This window comes from Triturus cristatus, chromosome 10 (genome assembly GCF_964204655.1).
Source record: "Triturus cristatus chromosome 10, aTriCri1.1, whole genome shotgun sequence".
NCBI lineage: Eukaryota > Metazoa > Chordata > Amphibia > Caudata > Salamandridae > Triturus > Triturus cristatus.
In genome coordinates this window covers 1,237,637,568-1,237,661,602 of record NC_140593.1, presented here as the reverse complement: position 1 = coordinate 1,237,661,602, position 24,035 = coordinate 1,237,637,568, and the positions used below count along the sequence as shown (strand labels likewise).

The 24,035-nt window shown below is 51.5% G+C and overlaps 1 protein-coding gene across 5 annotated transcripts in view; it reads right to left on the bottom strand.

Annotated features, from left to right (window-relative positions):
* Positions 1-296: 296 nt before the first annotated feature.
* HUWE1 (HECT, UBA and WWE domain containing E3 ubiquitin protein ligase 1) overlaps positions 297-24,035 on the bottom strand; it is a 1,878,220-nt gene continuing 1,854,481 nt past the window's right edge. For all 5 annotated transcript variants that reach the window (XM_085629865.1, XM_085629862.1, XM_085629866.1 and 2 more), the window contains 3 exons: positions 11,890-12,071; positions 11,571-11,761; positions 297-1,584 (listed from right to left, as the gene is read on the bottom strand). In XM_085629865.1, coding sequence (XP_085485991.1) covers positions 1,482-1,584; positions 11,571-11,761; positions 11,890-12,071 — 476 coding nt within the window. In that variant the 3' untranslated portion in view covers positions 297-1,481. The remainder of the gene's footprint in view (positions 1,585-11,570; positions 11,762-11,889; positions 12,072-24,035) is intronic.

Sequence of the window (24,035 nt, the reverse complement as noted above, 5' to 3'; positions counted from 1 at the left end):
GGAGCCTGCAGCACTGTTGTATGCCCCATGTCAGGCAGTGTGCTGCTGGAGGCCTTCAGACGTGTTCTGAACCGAAGGATGCACATATGTTGGGAGCAAGATAGGGTAGCATGATTCAAACTGATGAAAAACTCTAGCAACATACAAGCGCTTGGAAAGAACTATAAAGTGCACAGCAAAGAAGAGAAAGCACTTTTTAATTTGGGCCGTCGTACTATTTGGCAAGGAGGAATGTACACTTCTAATACCTGAATATTGTTGTACAGGCACAAAATTACAAAAATGAATGAATCTCCTTATCTTTCAAACTAAACCTTTATTGAATTGCTTGTTTTATTTCTCCTCTGAAATGGCTAAAATTGACACGAGTGTGCTGGCCGCTCTCTGCGCTTCTCCAAAGTTGGAACAAAACCAATGAGTAGCAGCACCTCACAGTAAATGTGCGTCCACACAGAGAAAGGACTCTTCAATGGCAAACCTGCATAGAAAATACCTGTCACTTATTCCATTTTGTTTTTTCTCTCCCCCACTTTAAGATTGAAATTCAAACAACAAAGCATTATCTGATTAATTCAAACCTTTGTAAATTAAAAAAATATCGCACTAAATAAATATGTTGGGGGAGGAGGGAAAAAACTTGGATAACTGTCTTCCATAGTACACATTTCTTTTATACATACGGGCTTTCCATAGGCCCTCCCCTCCCTGGATGCGCACCATAACAGCTCCTTCAACTTTTGCTGCTAGAAAACCCACACAAAGTTCGTCAGCGTCCAACAACAATGTCTGGTGTGCTGGTGCCCTGTATACGTCCCATGATTCCTGCATTTCTCCTCGACAACCTCCAAATAACCCCCAACAAGCTCTTGCCTAGGAAGAAAAAACCTCATGTCTGCCGCAGGAACAGGGCGGGGGGCAAGGAAAGTGTTCCCTTTTGGATAATCATTTTCTGAGGTTTTTTTTATTTACAGGAAAAGTGATCTGCATATGCGTTATAGAAAATAAAACCCAAAAAATGTCATAGTGAGAAGTGACCGCTCAGCAATAGCGATTTTTATTGGTGTTCACTTTCCCTCATCTTGTCGACAGGACAAGAGTGCAAGCTCCTGCTTGCCCCCCCCTCAAAAAAAAAAAAAAAAAGTATCCTTTGTTAATTATTAAATGTGCACAGCAACACATTCCAAGCAAAAATTAAGAAATGCAAACAGAACAAAAAATATATATATTTATATATAATTTTGTTTCTCCCCTCCCCTCATCCCTATCAAAGGTTGAGTCCTTTAGTGGACAGTCCTTCCAAGATCTGGATTTATGTTGCACGCAGGTAGTTTCAGGCAGGCCCAAGCGACACCTGCCTCCTCCTTGATCTTGGGCAGCCAGGCAGTGTCGACAGGACACAGACAGGCTTTTCATTTCTTGGTTTGGAATTTTTCTCCCCCAGAGTCCGACAGTAGAACATTTAACAATGGCAAGATCCATCCTTAAGCTAGACCAAAGCCCTCGGAGCACTCCTGGATAGCCATCAGCAGCATGTGGCGAAGTTTTTCATAACTCTCGTAGGCTGGTAGATCCAGCTGGTTAAAGCTAAGAGGGAAGGAGAACAAGAGAAGGACATCTTAGCACCGCAAAATATGAATTCAGCAAAGACCCATATCATCAGCTTGAGACAACATCACAGAGGGTGCCGATCTCAACGAGGCTTACGGCAGCTAAATTAGAGACCAAAGCATTCTATGCCCAATAAAATCCACAGAGGCAATTTTTCTATGAGAAGCAACCCTGTGATTAAGGACGGAAACATTTACTAAAGAATGTCTTCTCCATTCTTCTTCCAGCAACGGGACATCAAGAATTGCATGTACAGAAGGTGTCTTGAGAAACAAACCAGTTACTTACCTTTGAGAAAGCTTTTTCTGGTAGAGACTCCATGTATTGGCAGTTTTCCCACCTTGTGAATATTCCCCAGACAACAGACTGGATCTGGAAACATTTTCTTATAACCTCTGTGCCATTAGACATGGACCCCCAAAAGCAAATTGGTAAACAAGGGTGCAGATTCCTAGACTTCGGATTTTATTAATGGGTACAGTCGAATAACAGAACGTGGAGAAGGGGAGGGTCAGGGCGGAGTCTGCAGCTATTTAGTCTCTCTACCAAGAAGAGCATTACCCAAGGTAAGTAACTTGTTCTTTGATAGAGACTTCTAGCCACAAGTTCCTCGCCTTTTGAATGGATACCAAAGCAGTACCTATTTGGAGGAGGATCTGCAAACTGACTCAAACCAGAAAGTCCTGCAAGACCAAGTGGGCAAAATGCCCTTCTCGTCGAACCAGACTGTCCAGACAATAATGCTTCCCGTGGGGGGAATGCCCACATAGGCCCCTGACAGATGTCTAGGATAGAGACTCCATGTGCTAATGCAGTGGTAGCAGCATTGGTCTGGGTAGAATGAGCCTGCCGTCCTTCTAGAGGCTGCTTCTTTGCCAATGCATAGCAGATTTTAATGCAGAGCACTATCCAGCACGAGCTGGTCAGCTTCTGCACATCCTTGCCTTTTTTTGCTCCAGAATCCCCGACAAAGAGCGGATTGTCCACTCAATGTTCTTTTGTATGATCTATGTGCAAGCTTAGTGCTCTCTTGGGGTCCAAGTGGCGGAGTCACTAATACTCCTTGGAAGGGTGAGGCTGAACATAGCATGCCGGCAGGTGATAGTTTGACCAATGTGGAATGGCATCACAACTTTCAGAAAGGGATGCTGTAGACCGCAGAACCAGCTTGCCTGGGAAGAAAGTGGTGTAGGGAGGATTAACACAACCTGAAGCTCCCTCACACACTGAGCCAAGGTAATAGCAACGAGAAACACAATACTGATGGTAAAGACCTGATTTGAGCAACTGTGGAGCTGCTCGAAATAAGTGCACATTAGGTAAGGAAGGACGACATTAAATCCCATCACAAAATGAGAAGGGGTGGAGGGGAACATATGCTGTAGCGTTTTTTTAAAATAGCATCACAACTAGTCACTTAAAAACATGAGGGCTGATTACGCAACCAAAAGAAAGCTGAAAGGGCAAAAAGTTAACCTTTCACTGTGCCCAAAGCAAGATCTTGACATTAAAGAGATAAAACAAATACCAGGATCTCAGCCAGTTTGCCCTGGAAGTGATCAGTCTTGCATATGCTGCACCAAACCACTAACTTGTCTCAATGACCGGTGTACACCATTTTTATCAAGAGTCGCCTGGCAGCCAATATGACATCAACCGCCTCAAGTGTGAAGATGGAGATTGCAAACGCCCGGTGCATAACCCGGACTTGCTGCTGAGACAGCAGACGCTCCCAGAGGAGCAGCCTGATCAAAGGAAAAATGCACAAGCCCAGGAGTTCTGGATACCATACTCTCAGTGCCCAATCCAGTCTCACTAGGATGACTTGGGTCTGATCTTCTTGAGAACTCAGGGCACAAATGGTACTGATGGAAAGGCATACAGGAGTACAGAGTTTCACTCGAGGCAGAATGCGTCTCTGAGCGCCTTGGAAACTCCAAACTGCAGAAGTGCTAACATTGTACAATCTTGGCGCTGGTGAAAAGATCTAGCCAAGGTTCTCCCCATTTGCTATACAGACCTTGCGCCATCTCTGGGCGCAACTGCCACAGTGGCATTCAATGAGCTCACCATGTTGTTCACCACCAGGAACATACCCCGGTAGTCCAGCCATTTCCGGAGACGCAAGGCCTTCAGGCACAGGGTCCATGACCTCACCCTGCCTAGTTTGCAGTGGTACTACATGGTAATGGTGTTGTCCGTGAACACCTGTACCAGCCTCCCCTTGATGGATGGAAGCAAGGCTTTTAATGCCAAGCGGACTGCCCTCGGCTCCAGAAAGTGGATAGGGAGCTAGGACTCCGCCAGAGGTCGAGGCATATGATCTTCACCTCTCCCAGATGGCCACCCCAACTGATGCATCAGTCACCACTGATAGCTCTTGGTAGGGAAGGGAGAGGGCCTGCCGCTAACCCAATCGAAGCCCAGCAACCACCACTGCACATCTTCTGCAGTCTCCAACGAAATCTGGATGATGTGCAGCCCACAGACTCCACTGCAGAGCCCGCATATGCCACCTTCGTACTCGACCAGCAGGTAGCAAGAGGTCCTCAGTCCAAGCATCTTCACTAAAATCCAGGACTGAGTCTGAAAGATTGGATCATAGCCACCCCCCAGCCCCCGCCTTTCCCCCCAGAAAGGCACAAAACCGAATCATGTCGAGAACAGCTTTGATGCGGGGGAGCGTCTTTTGAGTCACGAGTGACTTTGGCATGTTGATAGTGCACTCCAAAGACAAGGAGGTTCGCTTTGTTTGAAGGTGACTGATGACAACCTGGGACAAGCCCACCTTCAGCAGCCAGTCATCTAGGTAGGGGGAAAAACTGGCACCCAGGACTTCCGAAGGTGTGCTGCCGCCACCACCATCACTTTTGTAACAAAAAGGAAGCACAGCGAATTGTAAATGCTTCTTTTCCACCGTGAACCACAGGGCGGGCAGGAAGAGGCAGGTTCACGCCACCATACAGTCTCCAGAGCAAACAAGACCTACGCCGAGGTGGGCTCTTTGAACATTTCCTTCCAGAGGAAGGTGCTGGGAGAGTGCATGTCTAAGGGACAAGTTAATACTTGTGTAACGATATATCTGTAAGAGACATTAGTTAGTGATCGATTCCATACCTTAGAATATCCCCAAGCATCAGACTGGATCCGGAAAGTTTTGCTAGCTGCGCGTCAGTAGGTGGCCTCATGCGGCTCCACGTCCGTCGCTGGCGTCATAAGTGCCGAGATGACGTTACGGAGACTACTTAAGACGCCACCCATGCGTGCTGACGTCAGTTCTGTACATGACTTTCCATGCCAGGAACGCAGAGCCATGCAAGAAACTGACCACTGGTGCCATGAAACTAGGGCCCTGAAAGGGGTATGACCTTAACCTTAGAATCAGTTCGCAGAACGGGGAGGAGTGGGTGGGGCGGTAAGGAATCTATCACTAACTAATGTCTCTTACAGATATATCGTTACACAAGTAGTAACTTGTGCATCTGAAAGAGACACGTTAGTGATAGATACCTTACCTTAGAATTGATACCCCAGCAATACTAACCCCGGTGGAGGGTCTGTGAACAAGATTATACCAGAAAGTCACTGAGGACAGAACGGCCAAAGAAGCCGTCTCTCCGGACTGGACTGTCAAGGCAGTAATGCTTGGTAAACGTGTTCAACGAGGCCCACGTAGCTGCCGGACAAATGTCCTACAAGGGTACGCCACGTCCCAAGGCAGTAGTGGCTTCAGTTGCCCTGGTCGAAGGGGCACGCAGCCCCACAGGAAGCTCCTTCTTAGCCAAGGAGTAACATGCTTTGATACACAAAACGACCCACCGTGAGATAGTCAGTTTGTGCACAGCCCGAGCTTTATTGATGACCACGTAGCCACCAAAGAGCTGGTCATCCACCCGGAACTGCTGTGTACGCTTCAGATAGAATGCAAGCGCACGTTTTGGGTCCAGACGGTGGAGCCTCTCCTCCACCCTTGAAGGGTGAGGAGGTGGAAAGAAGGTGGGCAAAGTCATGGTCTGCCCGATGTGGAAGGGCGCGACAACCTTTGGCAAAAAAGAAGGACAGGTCCGCAAAACCACCTTGTCCGGATGAACAGAAAGGAAAGGAGGTTTAGAAGAAAGAGCCTGGAGCTCACTCACTCTTCTGGCAGAGGTGATACCTACCAGGAAAGCCGTCTTGAGAGTAAGAAGACGCAAAGGTCAGGTTTGAAAGGGCTCGAAGGGAGCACACATCAGATATGTCAATACAAGGTTTAAGTCCCACTGAGGCATTATGAACAGCACCGAAGGAAACGTGTGCATAATGCCCTTCAGGAAAGGGATTACAACCGGGGACTTAAAAGGAGAAGGCTGATCTGGAAGCCGTAAAAAGGTGGAGATGGCCGAAAGATAACCTTTGCTAGTGCCCAGAGCAGAGCCCTGCTGGGCCAAAGAAAGAAGGAACAGAAGAACCTCAGAAAGAGGGGCAGAAAGGTGATCCACAGTCTCAGCTGTGCACCATGCCACAATCTTGTTCCATCTGCAGGAGTATACAGTTTTAGTGGAGGGACGCCTGGCTGCCAGAATGACATCACAGACTTCGGGAGGAAGATCAAAAGCTGTCAACTGTCGCCGCTCAATCTCCAAGCATGGAGGTGGAGGCTGGACAGGTTCGGGTGGTGGACCGTCCCCTGCTGCTGCGACAGAAGATCCTCCCGAAGAGGCAGACTGAGCGGGGGACCGATCGCCATGCTGAGTAGCTTGGGATACCAGTATCTTTGTGCCCAATCCGGAGCCACAAGGATGACTTGGGCCCGGTCGCGCCGAATCTTCTTCAGCACTCTGGGCAGAAGTGGTATAGGCGTACAACAGACCTCAACTCCACTTGCGACGAAAAGCGTCGCCGAGCGAGTGCCGCCTTGGAAATTCCAACGCACAGAACTGATGACATTGCGCGTTCTCTTCGGTGGCGAATAGATCTAACCAAGGCTCTCCCCACTGCTGAAAGAGACCTTGCACCACGTCAGAGTTCAGACGCCATTCGTGATCCATCAAGCACCGGCGGCTGAGTTTGTCCGCCCTGGCATTCAGAGAACCTGCCAGGTGTTGAACCACCAAGGTAATGCCTTGATGTTCCAGCCATGTCCAGAGGCGCAGCGCCTCCTGACATAGGGTCCAGGACCCCACCCCGCCCAGTTTGTTGCAATACCACATGGTGGTGGTGTTGTCCGTGAACATCTGCACCACACTTTCCCTGACAAAGGGAAGGAATGCCTTCAGTGCAAGACGGATAGCCAGAAGCTCCAAAAGGTTGATGTGAAGCTGGGCCTCCGCCGGAGACAAGAATCCTCTGTTCTCTGCCTCTCCCAAGTGGCCTGCCCATCCCAGGAGGGACGCATCAGTCACCACTGTGTGCTCTGGTTGGGGAAGGGAGAGGGATCTGCCATTGACCCAATCGCGATTCGTGAGCCACCACTGCAATTGTCGTGCAGCGCCCTCCGAGATCTGGACATGATCGGACAGGTTGCCCTGATGCTGCGCCCACTGGAACTTCAGTTCCCACTGCAGAGCCCGCATATGCCATCTGGCATGTCGCACTAGCAGGAGGCCATCAGGCCCAGGAGCCGGAGGGTCATCCTGACTGAAACCCAGGATAGAGGCTGAAAGATCAGAATCATAGCCTGAATATCCCAGACTGGCTGCTCGGGAGGATAAACCCGAAACGGCGTTGAATCCAGAAACGCTCCGAAGGGGAGCTTCTGAGAGGGACTCGGGTGCGACTTCGGCACGTTGATGGAGAACCCCAGCAAATGCAGGAGGTCGGCCGTAGTCTGAAGGTGGGTGAATACTGTCTGGGGCGAGCCCGTCTTCAACAACCAGTCGTCGAGATAGGGGAAGACTGACACCCCTGACCTGCGCAGATGAGCTGCAACCACCGCCATCACTTTCGTTAACACCCGAGGGGCGCTGGTAAGGTCGAAGGGGAGCACGGCAAATTGAAAATGCTCGCGGCATACCGTTAACCGTGGGTAACGCCGGTGGGCTGGCAGGACGGGGATGTGAAAATATGTGTCCTGAAAGTCCAACGCTGCCATCCAGTCTCCAGGGTCGAGGGCAGCCAAGACCTGAGCCAGAGTCAACATCGTCGGAGAGCGAACATGCTTCTTCGACTTCTTTTATGTCGTCACTTACTGGAATCCTAGGGCGAATACTTGGAGCCCGAGGGGCAAATACTGCGGCCCCGCGAGCTGTCCTGGGAACGGTCCCTGGACCTGGAGCGGCGTTGGGACAAGTGCCGAACCTTCAGCAGTTTCCGGCACCGCTTCCTCAAGGCCTTCGGGGCCATGGCTCGACTGTCCCAGCAGGACCGGGAGTCATGTTCGGTCTCCAGGCAGTAGAGGCAAACATCATGGGGGTCCGCCACCGCATGTTGCGATGGCAGGCCCCACAAGACAAAACCAGGCATCCCTACGTGCACCAGGGGAAAAGAGGGGGGGGGGGGGGAGAGAGAGAGAAAAAGTGACTAAGGTACGTGCTCTATCCGGATCTGCGCTTGCTGGCGCGGAAAAAGAAAGAACTCGGCACTTACAACGCCAGCGACGGAGCCGCATGACGCCACCTGACGCACAGGGGTACGGCTAACAAAACTTTCCGGATCCAGTCTGACGCCTGGGGATATTCTAAGGTAAGGAATCTACCACTAATGTGTCTCTTTCAGATATAGGCTTACATCTTTCTTGGGCACCAGAAAGTAAGGGGATTAATAATGATAATCTATTTTTGGCGTATTCACCCTCCAGACAGCCCCTTTGGCCACAATAGCTCACACTTCCTGCAGCAAAACGGAGAGATGGCTCTCTGTCAGTCATTGCGTTGTCAGAGTATCTTTTGTGAACTATTTGTAGGACCCACCTGTCCGAAGTAATCACTTGCCAACCTGGATATAATTGGTGGATTCTGCCTTCCACCGGGTAGCTGTGGCCCTGTAAGAGTAAGCTAAAGAGGTTTGGCAGGTGGGGATAGAGGGGGTGGGAGTGGACTGGGTGGCATACTGACCTTGGCCACGGGGTGGAGGGCACCTCGCCCCTGCCTGCAAAACTCCTAGGTTCCATGTGGGGGTTGGACAGGCGGGTGGTAAGGAATACCCAGACGTGGGTCCCTCGCTCACTTTGGCACTGTATTCAAGCTAGCCTGGCCGATGAGGGCTGTTAGCCCGAAACCGGTCTCAGGATGCTTGTTTCTGGTCCAGGAAAGACATGACTTGGCAGTTCGAGCTGGACTGTTCTCATGAGGCACAGGGTCAGACTGATTTGCATATGGCCATGTTTGAACTGGGGTGGCAGAGTGGGCTAAAGAACGGTGATGGATTAAACCCAGATCAGTTGACTGGGGGTGAGTGCTTGCAATGTTCAACACTCCGTCCATCATTTCCTTTGGTTTTTGCTTTGTTCGCCATAAGTTGGCAGGGTATGCCCAGACGTGGATCCCTTGCTCACTTTGCCGCTGGATTCAAGCTAGCCTGGCTGATGAGGGCTGTTAACCCGAAATCGGTCCAGGGAAGACATGGCTTGGCAGTTCGGGCTGACCTGTTACCAGGAGGCACAGGGTCAAGACTGCTTTGCATATAGCTGTGTCAGAACTAGGGTGCTGAAATGAGCTAAAGAACGATGATGGATTCAACCCAGATCTGTGACTGGGGGTGAGTGTTTGAAAAGTTTCAGCGTTCGGTCCATCATCTCCTTGTGTTTGCTTTGGCGGTAAGGAATGCCTCTGCCAAAGCCACAAAATGAACACTGGAAATTGGCAGTCAGGCTTGTAACCGAACATGCGAGTTCCATCAAAGGGCATGGCCATCAGGGCGGACTGAACATCGCCACAGAACCCAGTAAAGCGCAGACATACCTAGCGACAAATGGCAATGCTGGGCCTATGGCCTGCCTGTTGGGAGTCAGTGGTGTCCAAGGCCAATTTCGAGAACAGAATCGAGATAGTAGGCGTAGCCCACAAGCTTGTTCAGGGGAGTGCGAGTGGCTTGAAAGAGTGAAACACCGCTTCGATTTTTTGTGCTTCTTGAGCTTACCTGAGGACTTGGAGCATGAGGAAGACCGGACTCTGAAGCGCTTCCATCAATTTCGGGAACGGATCAGGATCGGAATTGAACCTTGAAGTGGAGCGGGGCAGGGAGTGTCCCTGGCTTGGGTTTTATGATGCTTGACGATGTTAAGTTTTGCCTCATGTTCCCTGATGGCCTTCATCGATGCAGTTTGTGCAGGTCTTAGAGTTGTGGCTGGACTCTAGACACCAGAGGGATACCTGGTGGGGATCGTCACAGACCTCGGCTTGTGACAGTCCATACAGGGTTTGAAACATGTCGTTTTAGTGGGTGACATCCCTTGCACATAGAGAAAGTTTGAGAAAAAAAAAAATCAAGGAAAAAGTGTCTGAGAATACAAATGGAGCTCCAGATCCACATCTGGTGGTATGGAGAGAAAAGAACTGGCTTTAGTGGGTGGAAGTGGTGTTTTTATGGGCCCGCATGTCCGGCACACAGAGGTACTATGACAAAGTTTCCGGCTCCAGTCTGATGTCTGGAAAATATTCAAATGGTGAGGAATCTGCAGCTGGAAGTTTCTATTAAAAAGAGGGCAATCATGCACAGACACTAAATGTGTACACGCACAATGACAAAGAGAGGCGCTGTATAAGAGAATGTGTCAATCTCCCTTTGTTTAGATTTGCTGGTCACAGATGAACTTTTAGCGGGATTTTGGCTCAGAACGTGGAATGACCGATTGAGGATCAATGTGTATATAAAAAATCTCTCCCTGGCCTTTAAAGAACAAAAATGTTTACCACTAGTAACACTGTCAAATATAATTACGCTGATTGAGGAAAGCACTACTTGTATGATCCACACTAACAATTAACACAGGAAAGAATGTATAAGGTAGTGTAAGGCGGCAATGTCTCTTTTTGTATGGTCACCCCTAAAGTTTTGGACTGATGCTGATGGTTTTATATGAGCTCTTCTACCTTCTGGAGAATATTTCTTGCCATTGCATAGCAGGTTTTAATACACAGTATCAAAACCTTCCTTGAAACATAGTATATGACATGCAGTCTCCGACAAAAGAGCTGGTCATCTAGAAGTATGTCCTTGGTGCTGTCTAGAATGAATGTGACCACTTGTCTAGGTCCCAACCGATGCAGCTGCGCCTCCTCCTTCGAGGGTTAGGACAGGGTGCAAAAGGTTGGGAGGGTTGTCAAGTGGATCCTAAAGGGACATCTTGGGACATATGCGACAAGGATTGAATCCTAAAAGTTTTGAAGGAGAAATTCGCCTCAGCTGTGGTCTAAATGTTGAGGAATTTTGCCAGTGAGGCACATAAAGCGTTCAGGACCCATGTCAGAAATGCATGGAAAAGCAGAAATTAATGCTAGCTGGCACCTAACAAACTCCAGTGTAATCAAGTGGCTGAAGCTGCATGACACTGCCTGGTAAGAGTTATTGAAAGGGAAAAGTTATTTCCGACCATCCTGAATCCTTGAAGGATAATTCATAAAGTGACAAGTCTGCAGGAAGATGTATACAGCAGAACCTGAGGTCTACGTAAGGTCCGAATAGTAGGTGTAACGTGCGAATTTCTGAGCAAAAAGCAATTAAAAGCAAGTATCAAGATGTTTGGATGCTTTAGTGAGATCTCAAGATATGCAAAAGTCTCCTAAAATAAGATAGATGAAGGCTTTGTGACGTGAAAAGCAATTATCTTAGCAACGGTTGTACAAGCTAAGAAACTAAGATGGAAAAAAAAATGTTCTATTGACAGTGGAATACAGGTCTGAAGGAGGTTTGCAATACAGAATGTGAGCAGATCTAAAAACAGAAAACATCCAGTGGCTGGGGCAAAGGAATGACAGAGCAGAAGTCATGCGGTTCACAGATTCTAAATGAGAAGCAGAGCATGTCAGAATGTAGTCTGATCGTACCAGGTGTGAGCAGAAGGCAATCTCTCTGTTGACCGGTCATCTCTGTGGATCTGGAACTTCTGGATGCCGTTCATCCCTTCAAGCGCCGCAAAGCCCTGCAAGGGGACCTTAGACGTTCCAGTCACAAACTGAAGAAACTTAGCCCGGTCGGCTTGGTCAAAGGAGCGCAAAGCTCTCCAGAACCACTGGATCTGTCGGCACAGTAAAAAAAACAGACATGAGGAAGAGGCCCACCTTCACAGCGGAGAACCGTACCATTCTTCCCCAACAGCAGCCCTTCCACCCACAATACCAAGACTCTTGGGCAGCTTACTCTCACCTGAATGGAGTTGGACTGATACTTGTGGTACTCTGTGTTTGACTTCAGATCATCTATGTCTATCGTAGGAAGGCCAGAGATGAGCAGTTCCAGCTCCTGCTCCGTGAAGATCGAGATTAGGCGCTTGGGGATGATTTCATAGAAGCCTTCCAGGAAGGCCGCCAGCTGCTTCCGTATAGCTCCTATGAGGATATGGGAATGATGAAACACAGTAAACATTTCAGGTATCCTTGCAATTTCTGTTCCAAGAAACATGTTAACAAAATCCAATCACTCCCCTTTCCTAATAATTTGAAAGGAGGAAATGGGCTGTGAAGAATAAGTTGTTGACCAGACGTTTTAGACACAGACTTGCTTTACAGTTGAATATTTCCCTACACCGAGCTGGAAATCAATGGAAAGAAAAATCATGGAAACTGAATGTTTCTGCACCCAGCAATACCGCCATTTTCTATTATGAGCGCACAGCATTTGTACATAAATACCCCTACAACATCCCCCCCAAACTGTCAGACAGCCCCAAGAAAAGCATTGTGGCATGCCTTCCCTTAAATCAGGACAGGGATGAGTCCACTCTCTCACAAAAGAGGCATGTCCATTAAAGATACCTGGACACCCCTGGAAAAGCCTCAAACCTAACCCAGATGTGGAGTCGGAACACCACACTCATGTTCATTGGCTGGCCCAAGCAGTCAGTTGAGTCACAGAAAGATCTAATAAAGATTTTCGCCGCATCCAAGCGGTTCTGTATGGTTTGGGCTAAAGATGCCTGTAGGTCCTCCAGAACTGCAGGCAGGTTTTGACAAACCACATTCAATAAAGGAGGACAGTTGGGCGTGGCTAGGCGCCGTGGTGAATGGCCGCCTGATCCCGGAGCTCCGCCAGGGCCGTTGGTGTTCCACTGAAGTCAGCGGTCCTGGCGTTCCAGGTCCAACAGTCCCCGTTGGGGCTCGTCCAGAGAGGGGACGCCGCGCTGAGACCACGAGAGATAGCGCTGACAAGACGTCGGACAGTAAAGTATACCACACGTGCCTTTACTTTGAGATTAGTTAACTCTGGGGTACACTGGCCGCCTCACTACCTCTACGGTTGGCTTCAATGTGTGGGTGGCTCCGGGACAGAGGGGCTGAACGAACTGGGACACCACGGACGGGCGACCGAAGGGGACTAGCCCACGAACTTCCCAAGTTGAGTTTCTCGGTGGGTTCACCGGGGTGGGGTGGGGCGACAGGCGCTCTGCTAATTGGGGTGGTGGGTAGTTCAAGACCCACGGAGCAGGGGGCAGGGTGGGGGGGATTGTTTTGGGACGGGGGGGCAGGGAGGTCGGGGCCAGCTTCGGGAGGGAGGGAGTTGATCATCCGGTTTACTGGGTTTGTTGTATTTTGTATGGTTTGTCATTGCGGGGTGGGACCCAGGGAGGGGTGGGAGTTGGGGATCCTTTACGGTCACACAAAATATGTCCACACAACTGATGCCCGGGTGGTGGGACAAGGCACCCTTGTAAGACACAGCTATGGCTAGGAGGTGGGAAAAAAGCTTGAAGATCCTCAGTTGGAACGTCAATGGTATGGGGGACAGACTTAAGCGTACTATAGTTTTGCAGTTTCTCAAACGACACCAGCCAGATGTGGTGCTTTTGCAAGAAACACACTTGCTGGGGAATGTCTGTCATGCCCTGAATAGATATGGCTACAGTCTAGCAGCACACTCAGGTTTCACCACTGGATCGCGAGGAGTGGGTATACTCCTGCGACGCTCGCTGCCACTTCATGTGGATATCACCAAGACCGACCCGCAGGGCCGCTTCACGGCTGTGTCGGGGCGTTGGGAGGGCCGGACGCTTAATGTTCTTTCAGTTTATATCCCCCCAGGCCTACAGGCCCGGGCCTTCGCAGACCTGGGCTCATTCCTCCTTTCGCTACCTGAGGGTCGGCTCGTGCTGGGAGGGGACTTGAACGCGGTGGCGTCGGGAGCCCAAGACAGGCTGCCACCTAGAGACCTGCCCCAGGGGCAAAGGTGGCTGCCGGACTTTCGAGTCCTTTGGGCTTACGGACGTTTGGCGCCTACTCCACCCCACCGAAAGTAACTTTAGTTTCTTCTCCGGGGCGCACCACTCCTTCTCACGGCTGGACTACATCCTCACCCTGCTCCAACACGACATGGCGGTACTGGAGGCCGAATTCCTCCCTAGAGGCATTTCTGAACATTCACCGGTCCTTGTACATATTGTATTTGGGAGTAGACGGGAGGGCTGCACTGCGCCAATTAATCCTTGGCACTTGAAACACGAGGTCACTAGGAAACACATATCCACCTCCATCTCGCACTATTTCACAGAAAATGATGGGTCGGTCGGCTCCCCTGTCACCCTGTGGGAGGCGTTTAAAACTGTGGTGCGGGGCGAGTCGCTATCGGCTATCGCGGCTCGGCGGCGGGAACGCAGCCAGCAGACCACAGCGCTGGAGGAGCAGCTTGAGGAACTAGAAAGGGAGGCAACGACCAGCGGCGACCGGGAGCTCAGGCACGCGATGCAGCTAAAGGCGGCGGAGTACAAAGCGCTGGTGACCCAGGAAGCCCAGACGGTGGCTCGGCATAGAATTGGTAGAATATATGATCAAGGTGATAAAGCCGGGAAACTTATTGCCTGGCTTGAGAGGAAACAACAGGCCAGCAGGGTGGTGCCGGAGTTGCACACTGAATCGGGGAGAGTGCTCACGGAACCCCGGGAAATAGTACAACAGTTCGCCGACTATTACCAGCAGGTTTACAGGCGAGAGTCGGACCGGCCGGAGGAGGACTCCATGGACCTCCTCGCAGACATACGCTTGCCCACTCTTTCGGACGCAGATCGGGAGGTTCTTGATAGCCCGCTCACCGAGGCTGAGCTCCAGCGAGCGATAGGAGACCTCCGTCCTGGTAAGGCGCTCGGTCCGAATGGCATACCCATAGAGATCTACAAACTCCAGCCGGACGTCACTAGTAAGCACCTCAAACTCATGTTCAACCGAAGTAAAGCAGTAGGGCTGCTGCCCCGGGACCAGCGCTTAGCGACCATAGTGGCAATCCCGAAAGAGGGCAAACCCAGAGACTCCTGCGCATCATACAGGCCCATTTCGCTCCTGAACGCGGAACCTAAGATACTGGCCAAGACGCTGGCCAATAGGCTTAAGCCGGTGCTTTCGTCGCTAATCCACCCTGACCAATCGGGATTCATGCCTCACCGAAACACGGCCCTAAATATTAGGAGACTGCATGGGGTGCTCGGGCAGTGCCACAGTCTACGAGAGGACGCGGTGGTGGTCTCGTTGGATGCCACCATGGCCTTCGACACCCTAGAGTGGCCATACATGTTCGCAGTCCTGCGCAAGCTGGGCTTTGGAGCCCAGTTTATCGCTTGGGTGCGATTACTGTATGCGGAACCCCTGGCGCAGGTGCTGGTAAACAATAAGGTGTCTGAAGTCTTCACGCTGGCCAGAGGAACTCGACAGGGCTGTCCCCTGTCCCCCCTTCTATTCCCCCTCTCCCTCGAACCGCTTGCGGCCTGGATACGACAGGTTGCCACCGTGCAGGGCATAACATGGGCAGAGGGGTGGGAGGATAAGATATCCCTCTATGCCGATGACATACTTCTTTACCTCTCGAAGCCGCGTGGGTCGCTGATCTCGGCGCTGAACATACTGAATAGTTTTGGGCGCAATTCTGGCTTCAGAGTCAACTGGGCCAAATCGCATCTCTACGTCCTCCGTGGGGACCCTCCCAGACTTCCTGACACTTGCCCTATTCGGGTGGCGGAGGACGGGTTTAAGTACCTCGGAGTGTACATTACTGTTGATAAGGCTCTGCTGTACGAGCACAATCTCAAGCCGCCGCTGCTCCGGCTTCAACGGGAGGCGAAATCCTGGCAGAATCTGCCCCTGTCATTGCTGGGCAGGGCAGCCTTATTTAAGATGCTCTCGCGCCCGCGTTTTCTCTACGCGCTACAAAACTACCCACACCTGGTTCCGAACAGTTACTTCCTAGCAATCGAAGCTGCGCTGCGCGACCTCCTCTGGGCCGGGCAGCCCCGAATCTCGCTAGCCAAACTCACGCTGGGGTGGTACGATGGTGGATTCGCTCTCCCCGACATCCGTAAATACTACTGGGCGGCCCACCTGTCCGCGATTAACCAAGGGACGTACGGGGACGGGAACGACCCGGCTTACGGCATGGATAGATGGCTGCTTCCCGGGGGGGGAACTATGAAATAGCACTCTACTCTAGACGGGGTGTGCGCAGACTCACAGGCCCGACATTCCATTCGGTACAGCTGTGGCACATCGCCCAGAAGAAGCTCGGATGGTCCGGAGTCCTCACGATGGCCACGCCACTGTGGGCCTCAGAAGCGTTGGGAAATCTGCGGCGCACCAAAGGATTCCGCAACTGGGATCTGATCGGCATCTCTCAAATTAAAGACATCTGGGGACCTGCCGGGATCCGCACATTCGCCCAAATGCAGGACGCATACGAGCTGGCAGATGCCGAATATTTTAGATACTTGCAGGTGCGTCACTCCTTACAGGCGAATATCCCACCGGAGGCCAAGCTGCCACCAGCCTCCCCGCTCGAAGATAGATTGCTGGATGGACTCCTCGCGGAACACGCCATATCCCTCACTTACAAAAAACTTATTAATAACCCCCCAGATTTGCTTCTTCCCCTTAAAGAAAAGTGGGTCGCTGAAGGGCTAGAGATAGATGACAAGGAGTGGCTGCATGCTTTGGCTTCTCCACGTGAGGTCGCGATATCGGCCCGATTGCGGCTTATCCAATTGAAGATCCTACACAGAGTCTATCTCTTGCACGAGACTACATATGATGGGTAGGGCGGACACAACGCTATGTAGGAGGGGGTGTGGAGGCGATGGCACCTTTTTTCACGTGCTATGGGACTGCCCGAAGATACAGAGGTACTGGAGGAGGGTGGTGCGGAATATGGAGGAGGTGTGGGAGGTGGAGATTCGCCCAGAGGCCAAGAGATGCCTCCTCAATATTTGGGAACCAACTGACCTGCCGCCAAAGGGGAGGCTCTGGGTGACACTCGGGCAAATGATAGCAAAGAGGAACATTGCCAGGCTCTGGGGCAGCGCTGTTCCACCGAAGCTGTCAGACTGGACCGACGACATGGACTGGTGCATGCTGCAGGAAAGGACAGTATATGTGGCGAGAGGGTGCCCTCGCAAGTGGGTTGAGGTGTGGTCCAAGTGGAATGATTTTAGGGGGGGCATTTGCGAGCCTCCTTCCATTGTGCAGGAAGAACCCGGGGATGTCTAGACGCCTGCCATTGCTGCTTGGGGAGCTGGGAGGGGGGGGGGAGGGTTGCTGGCCTGAGCCAGGGGCACACACGATAGCGCAGTGTTGACCGGTGTTTGGGGGGGGGGGGGGGGGAAGAGTTGGACGGTTCGGCACCTTATGCCTCCTAGGGCATCATGCCTTTAATTTGTGGTTGTTTGATGTAATACTGAGACCTGCAACATTCTTCTTTACCTCTTGGTACACTTGCATTCCTCAACGCCGCCGTACCTCCGGGTTGACGGCACAGGGCTCTGTGATCCGACATAATTCCAACTGTGTTCTCCGCGGCCGGCCCGCAGGGTTGTAGGCTCTTTGCTGTGTACCGTAATGTTTAAATAAAGGTTTTTAAAAATGAAAAAAAAAAGAAAAGAAAAAAAAAAATAAAGGAGGACAGTAGCAGCCCAGTGTGAGAAGTTGGCCTGATATATGATGTCACTAATTCTAGTGTACACCTTGTATCAGTCCAAACAACCCTTATGGTGATTGGTTGTAAAGTCAACCTTATAGACCAGCTATCCTAGTGGTAGCATGGACAAGAGCAGTCTTAGGCTAAACTCTGAATGGCATGTGAAGCCAGCTGTGATACCATATGTAATCCCTTGAATACCAAATGAAAGGACACCACAACAGATATATATAAAAATAGAATGTATTTATTCTAGTCAAACCCTCAGCACTCTTTATGAGATTCGAGGTAAGTACAACACAGTCTTATTTAAGCATACATTAAGTCACACAGGTAAGTAATCCAGTTAGGCCCTAGGGGCCACGCCAACCATATACTAAGTAAGTGGTATAAGAACCACTGTCACGAACACAGGATAGGCCTCGGCCTAGGGAATCGCTGGGGCTACACTATACTACCAACAGTTAGGAAGTGGGAGGCCCACGGGATTCAGGTGCAGAGTGGAAACACTCACGCGTAATGCGTAAAAGTCGATAGAAATGGAAGTTATTAGAAATTAACAGTTTTAGGACACTTCTGGTATAGCTAGGAAGTCGAGACTCGGAAACTAAACCCTTGGATAGTCAATGCCCTTGTGAGCACCGACATGCTCAAGTTACCTAGCCCACGGGCTGCGGGTGCATAGGTGTGAACTTGCGTCGGGTTTCGTCGTTGACTCCTATGGATGCCTGAAGGAAAGTTGCTGACAGGCAGTCAGTGAAGAGTGTCCGGTGGATCCCAAGGATGGGATCAAGAAGGAAGGAACCTGCAAGCAGAGGGGACAGAGTCTAGGTCACCAGCCAGGAGCCAGGAAGGAACCAGGCGATGCCGTGAAGATGCAGTTGAAGAGGTGAAGCTTGTCGCAGCAGTCACGGGTACCAGGAGGCGTCGAGGACGACCAGGACCAGGAGGTGAGCTGTCCCACGAAGGCTCTTGCTGTCGGCGGCGTCGAAGTCGAGTCAGGACCCAACAAGCCTTGGCAAGCGGAACCCACGCAGGATGGAGGACTTGCTTCTGGTGCAGACCAGGAAGGTCTGGGGTGCTTCTCTTTCACAGAGGAGCGGGTGCCAGTCTGGAGGAGCCGGACCAGCAAGGTGAAAACAAAGGTTCGTCATCGCAGAAGTCACTAGCCAACGGGCCAGCAACCGGACAACATGTCGAGCAACTCAGGTGCAGAAGGGTCCCACGCAGAACACGTGAAGTGTGGGGAGCTGGTCTTCTTTGCAGATGGTGCTCGGGATGGGGGCTTCTCAATTCCCCAAGCACATCCTCGAGAGAGACTCGGAAGTCGCGCTAGTCAGGTACTAGCCACTTTTCCCAAGTCGCCGGACCCACGTCCCTCGTCGCCTCCACGGGTCTCAGCTTCGCTGTAGATGTGGATCTGGGTCAGAGGTGTCTGGAAGTCTCGGCGCTGGTCAGTCTCTGCAGTCGTCCCTTGTAGGATCAGTCGCAAAGCAAGCAGCGGTCGCTGGATGGTGCCTGGTTGCCCAGGGTGGCAACAAGGGAGATTTCTTCAGTCTTCTTCCTGAGGTCGAATGTCGAAGGTCCAGAGTTTCTGTACAAGTTGCAGATTCAGGTTAATCTAATTTAGCAGGGCTCAGCTACCTACTGATATACTGGGCTAGTGGGCTGGGCTACCTGCAAGGTCCCTCCTATGGGTGGGACCAGGAAGGCGAGTGGTTACACCCCCTTTCCTTTATCCAGTTTCGCGCCAGAGCTGGGGCTGGAGTGCCCCAGCGCCGGTTTGAACTGGACTATGCATGGGACACCTTGTGTGCCCCAGGCAGTGTCTAGTTTCATTCAACTCTCCCTGCCCCAATACATTAAATCCTGTCTAGGGTGGTGCTCGCACCTCCCCAGCCAGGAAACCTATTATCCAAGCCTCCCTTGCTGGAAGGACTCCCAGCAGCAGGAGGTCAGACTTGTGTCTGTGGCAGCAGCATCCATTTTGTGATGCTGGGGCTCTGGTTAACTTTAACCGGGTAAGTAGGTTTCAACATGTCTTGTCCCTCTAGAAGGGAGGAATAATATCCTCATGGCCAGAAATGGTATGGGGGTATTATTCCAAAGTGTTAGACACCTTACACGACATGTTTTGATAAAGCCAAACCATAGTTACCATAACCGTTTAAGATTATAAGGCACTTTAAGAGTATATGGTAGGCTATATCATAGAACAGCTATAAGGACAAGGTTCCGAAAGCTGCAGACAGGCTCAGCTCATGCTAGAGCACCATCTCACATGTTACCAAGCACTCTGCCTCCAGGATTGTTAAGGCCTGCCATAGGAGTGACTGATAGGTACACATGTGTCTATATATAAGTTAGGTATAGGAATACTACACCTAAGCAAGGAGTGATTACACGACCTTGCCCCAGCTGAGTGATCAGCCAGTTGTGTCAAAATGGAAGGCCAGGCCAGGGGTGGCATAATACATGCTGCAGCCCCTGGTAGGCCTAGGGTACACCTATGCCCTGGGTACCTAAGGTAGACTGTACAGGGGCCAATAAGGTGATCCTAACCAATTGGGTTATGCACCTAAAGTACATAGTATGAATACAGAGAGAGAACAGCTGGGCTGTGGGTCGAAAACCAGTGAAGCAAAAGCAAAAAGTGGGGGTGAACATAGAAAGCAGACCCTACTCTCCTACACCCAGGAGACAGCTGACATTTACTGAGCACAAAGCAAGACTAGCAGAAGGGAACATGTGCTTACCAAACGTCTTCATGTGTTTAAACTCGCAGTCAGGAAAAGTCGTAGGAAAGGCATTAGGGTTGACTGGTCTGGTGCCATGTCTGGGCAACAGGACTATTTTTTATAGGGTGTTGGGTCAAGAAGCCAGGATCGCCTGGTGCCGGTCTGTGGTAGCAAGATGCTTGCTTGTTAACTGGGGGCACAGAGCATGGCGTTGCCCAAGTGGGTATCCATTAAGACTTTGTTAAACAGTAAGAGGTTCAGTAAGATCCTTGCCAGGCTGAAGAAACCGTCAGAACTTTATTTTTACCTTCACTGTAGGGAATTGCAGGCCAAAGACCACTGCAGCCTTATGCATAACTATAGCAAAAGATGCACTTTCCTCTGAGGCAGGACCAGGTGGGAAGACAAGTCCAGTGTCTGAGGATGTGCCCAGACCACCGACATCCTGTAATTCAGCATAACCATTGTCCTGGTCGTTTGTGGGGCGAATTTGCCTCCCTTATCATAGTAGTTGTCAGAATCTGAGCTAAAGTATGAGTTCTGCTGTGATGTAACAACAAGGTATAGGAGTCAGAAGGGTTGGCTATAAACTGTGCTCCAGTAGGATCAGGGCTCGGCCTCGATCGAGACAAACCCAGCTCGCAGTCTGAAAATACCACAGGTTGCTGTACTTCTTCCAGCGATGTCGGCACTGGCGAACAAGTTACTTACCTTCGGTAACGATATATCTGTAAGAAACATTAGTTAGTTAGATTCCTCACCTTACAATATCCCCAGGCGTCAGACTGGATCCGGAAAGATTTTTCGTCAGCAATACCCCTTGCACGTTGCTAGGCGTCGTCTGCGGCTCCACGTCCGTCATCGGCATCATGCGCCGGAATGACGTCGGAGTACTTGGACGCCGCCCTCGCGCGCTGACGTCAGTTCTTGTACACAGCTTTCCGCGCCTGGAATGCAGTCATGCAAGAGACCGACACTGGTGCCAAAAAGTCTAGGGCCCTGAAAAGGATAACCTTAACCCTAGATGTCGGTTCGCAGAACGGGGAGGAAGGGTGGATCGGTGAGGAATCTAACTAACTAATGTTTCTTACAGATACATCGTTACCGAAGGTAAATAACTTGTTCATCTGAAAGAAACACGTTAGTTAGATTCCTCACCTTAGAATAGATACCCCAGCAATACCAACCCCGGTGATAGGTCTGCGAACCAAGATCACTCTAGAAAGTCCTGGAGAACAGAACGGCCAAAGAAGCCATCTCTCCGGACTTGGCTGTCCAGGCAATAATGCTTGGCAAACGTGTGCAGCGAGGCCCACGTTGCTGCCTGACAGATGTCCTGCAAGGGGACGCCCAGGGGAGTCGTCGCCGCTGTGGCCCGGGTGGAATGGGCCCTCAGCCCTACAGGAGGATACTTTTTAGCCAAGGAGTAACAAGTTTTTATACACAATACGACCCACCGCGAGATGGTTCGCTTGTGTACCGCCCGCCCCTTATCAGCGCCCACGTAGCCAACAAAGAGTTGTTCGTCCACCCGGAACTGTTTGGTGCGGTCCAAATAAAAGGACAGCACCCGTTTTGGGTCCAGACGGTGGAGCCTCTTCCTCCTTCGAAGGATGCGGAAAGGTGGGCAACGTGACAGACTGCCCGATGTGAAAGGCAGTCACCACTTTCAGAATAAAGGAAGGACAAGTCCGGAGGACAACCTTGTCTGGATGGACAGAAAGAAAAGGAGGCTTAGAAGATAGAGCCTGGAGCTCACTCACCCGTCTAGCCGAGGTGATTGCTACCAGGAAAGCAGTCTTAAGCGTCAGCAGACGAAGAGGACAATTATGAAGAGGCTCAAAGAGAGCGCACATTAGAAAAGTGAGAACAAGATTCAAGTCCCACTGAGGCATTACAAAAGGGACAGGAGGGAACGTGTGAGTAATGCCTTTTAGAAAGCGTGTAACCACAGGGGACTTGAAAAGAGAAGGCTGATCAGGAAGCCGCAAGAAGGCAGAGATGGCAGCAAGATAACCTTTCAGGGTGCCCAGGGCAGAGCCCTACCGGGCCAAAGAAAGAAGAAAAAGGAGAACCTCAGAAAGAGGGGCGGAAAGGGGATCCACAGCCTTTGCTGTGCACCATGCCACAAATTTGTTCCACCGGCAGGCGTATACCGACTTTGTGGAGGGACGCCTGGCTGCCAGAATGATATCACAGACTTCAGGAGGCAAGTTAAATGGCATCAACTGTCGCCGCTCAATCTCCACGCATGGAGGTGGAGGCTGGACAGGTTCGGGTGGAGGATCGTCCCCTGTTGCTGCGACAGAAGATCCTCCCGAAGGGGCAGACGCATCAGAGGATCGGTCAACATACTGAGTAGCTCGGGATACCAGTACCTTCGTGCCCAATCCGGAGCCACCAAGATGACTTGGGCCCGGTCGTGCCTGATCTTCTTCAGCACTCTGGGCAGAAGTGGTATAGGCGGAAAGGCGTACAACAGACCGCAACTCCACTCGTGACGAAAAGCGTCGCCGAGCGAGTGCCGCCTTGGAAATTCCAACGCGCAGAACTGCTGACATTGCGCGTTCTCTTCGGTGGCGAATAGATCTAACCAAGGCTCTCCCCACTGCTGAAAGAGACCTTGCGCCACTTCGGAGCTCAGACGCCATTCGTGATCCATCATGCACCGGCGGCTGAGTTCGTCTGCTCTGGCGTTCAGAGAGCCCACCAGATGTTGAACCACTAGGGTGACGCCCTGGTGTTCCAGCCACGTCCAGAGGCGCAGGGCGACAAAGGGTCCACGACCCCACCCCACCCTGTTTGTTGCAATACCACATGGCGGTGGTGTTGTCCGTGAACACCTGCACGACACTTCCCCGGACAGAGGGAAGGAAGGCTTTCAGTGCAAGTCGGATCGCTCTCAACTCCAACAGGTTGATGTGGAGACGAGACTCCGCCGGAGACCAGAGGCCTCTGATCTCCGCCTCTCCCATATGGCCACCCCATCCCAGGAGGGACGCATCCGTCACTACGACATGCTCCGGTTTGGGAAGGGAGAGGCTTCTGCCCATGATCCAATCGCGGTCCGTGAGCCACCACTGCAACTGCTGTGCAGTGCCCTCCGAGATCAAGACATGGTCGGACAGGTTGCCGTGATGCTGGGCCCACTGAAACTTCAGGTCCCACTGCAGAGCCCGCATGCGCCGCCTGGCGTGATGCACTAGGAGGATGCAGGAGGCCATCAGCCCCAGAAGCCGCAACACTAGCCTGACCGAAACCCAGGATAGAGGCCGAAAGATGGGAATCAGGGCCTGTATATCCCGGACCCGCTGTTCCGGTGGATAGACCCGGAACTGCGCCGAATCGAGAACCGCTCCGATGAAAAAAAGCTTCTGAGAGGGACTCAGGTGTGACTTCGGCACGTTGATGGAAAACCCCAGCAAATGCAGGAGATCCGCCGTAGTCTGGAGGTGGGAGACGACTGCCTGGGGCGAGCCCGCCTTCAACAACCAGTCGTCGAGATAGGGGAAGACTGGAACCCCTGATCTGCGCAGATGAGCTGCGACCACCGCCATCACTTTCGTGAACACCCGAGGGGCACTGGTGAGGCCGAAGGGGAGCACGGTAAACTGAAAGTGCTCTTGGCCCACCGTGAACCGCAGGTAACGCCGGTGGGCCGGCAGGACGGGG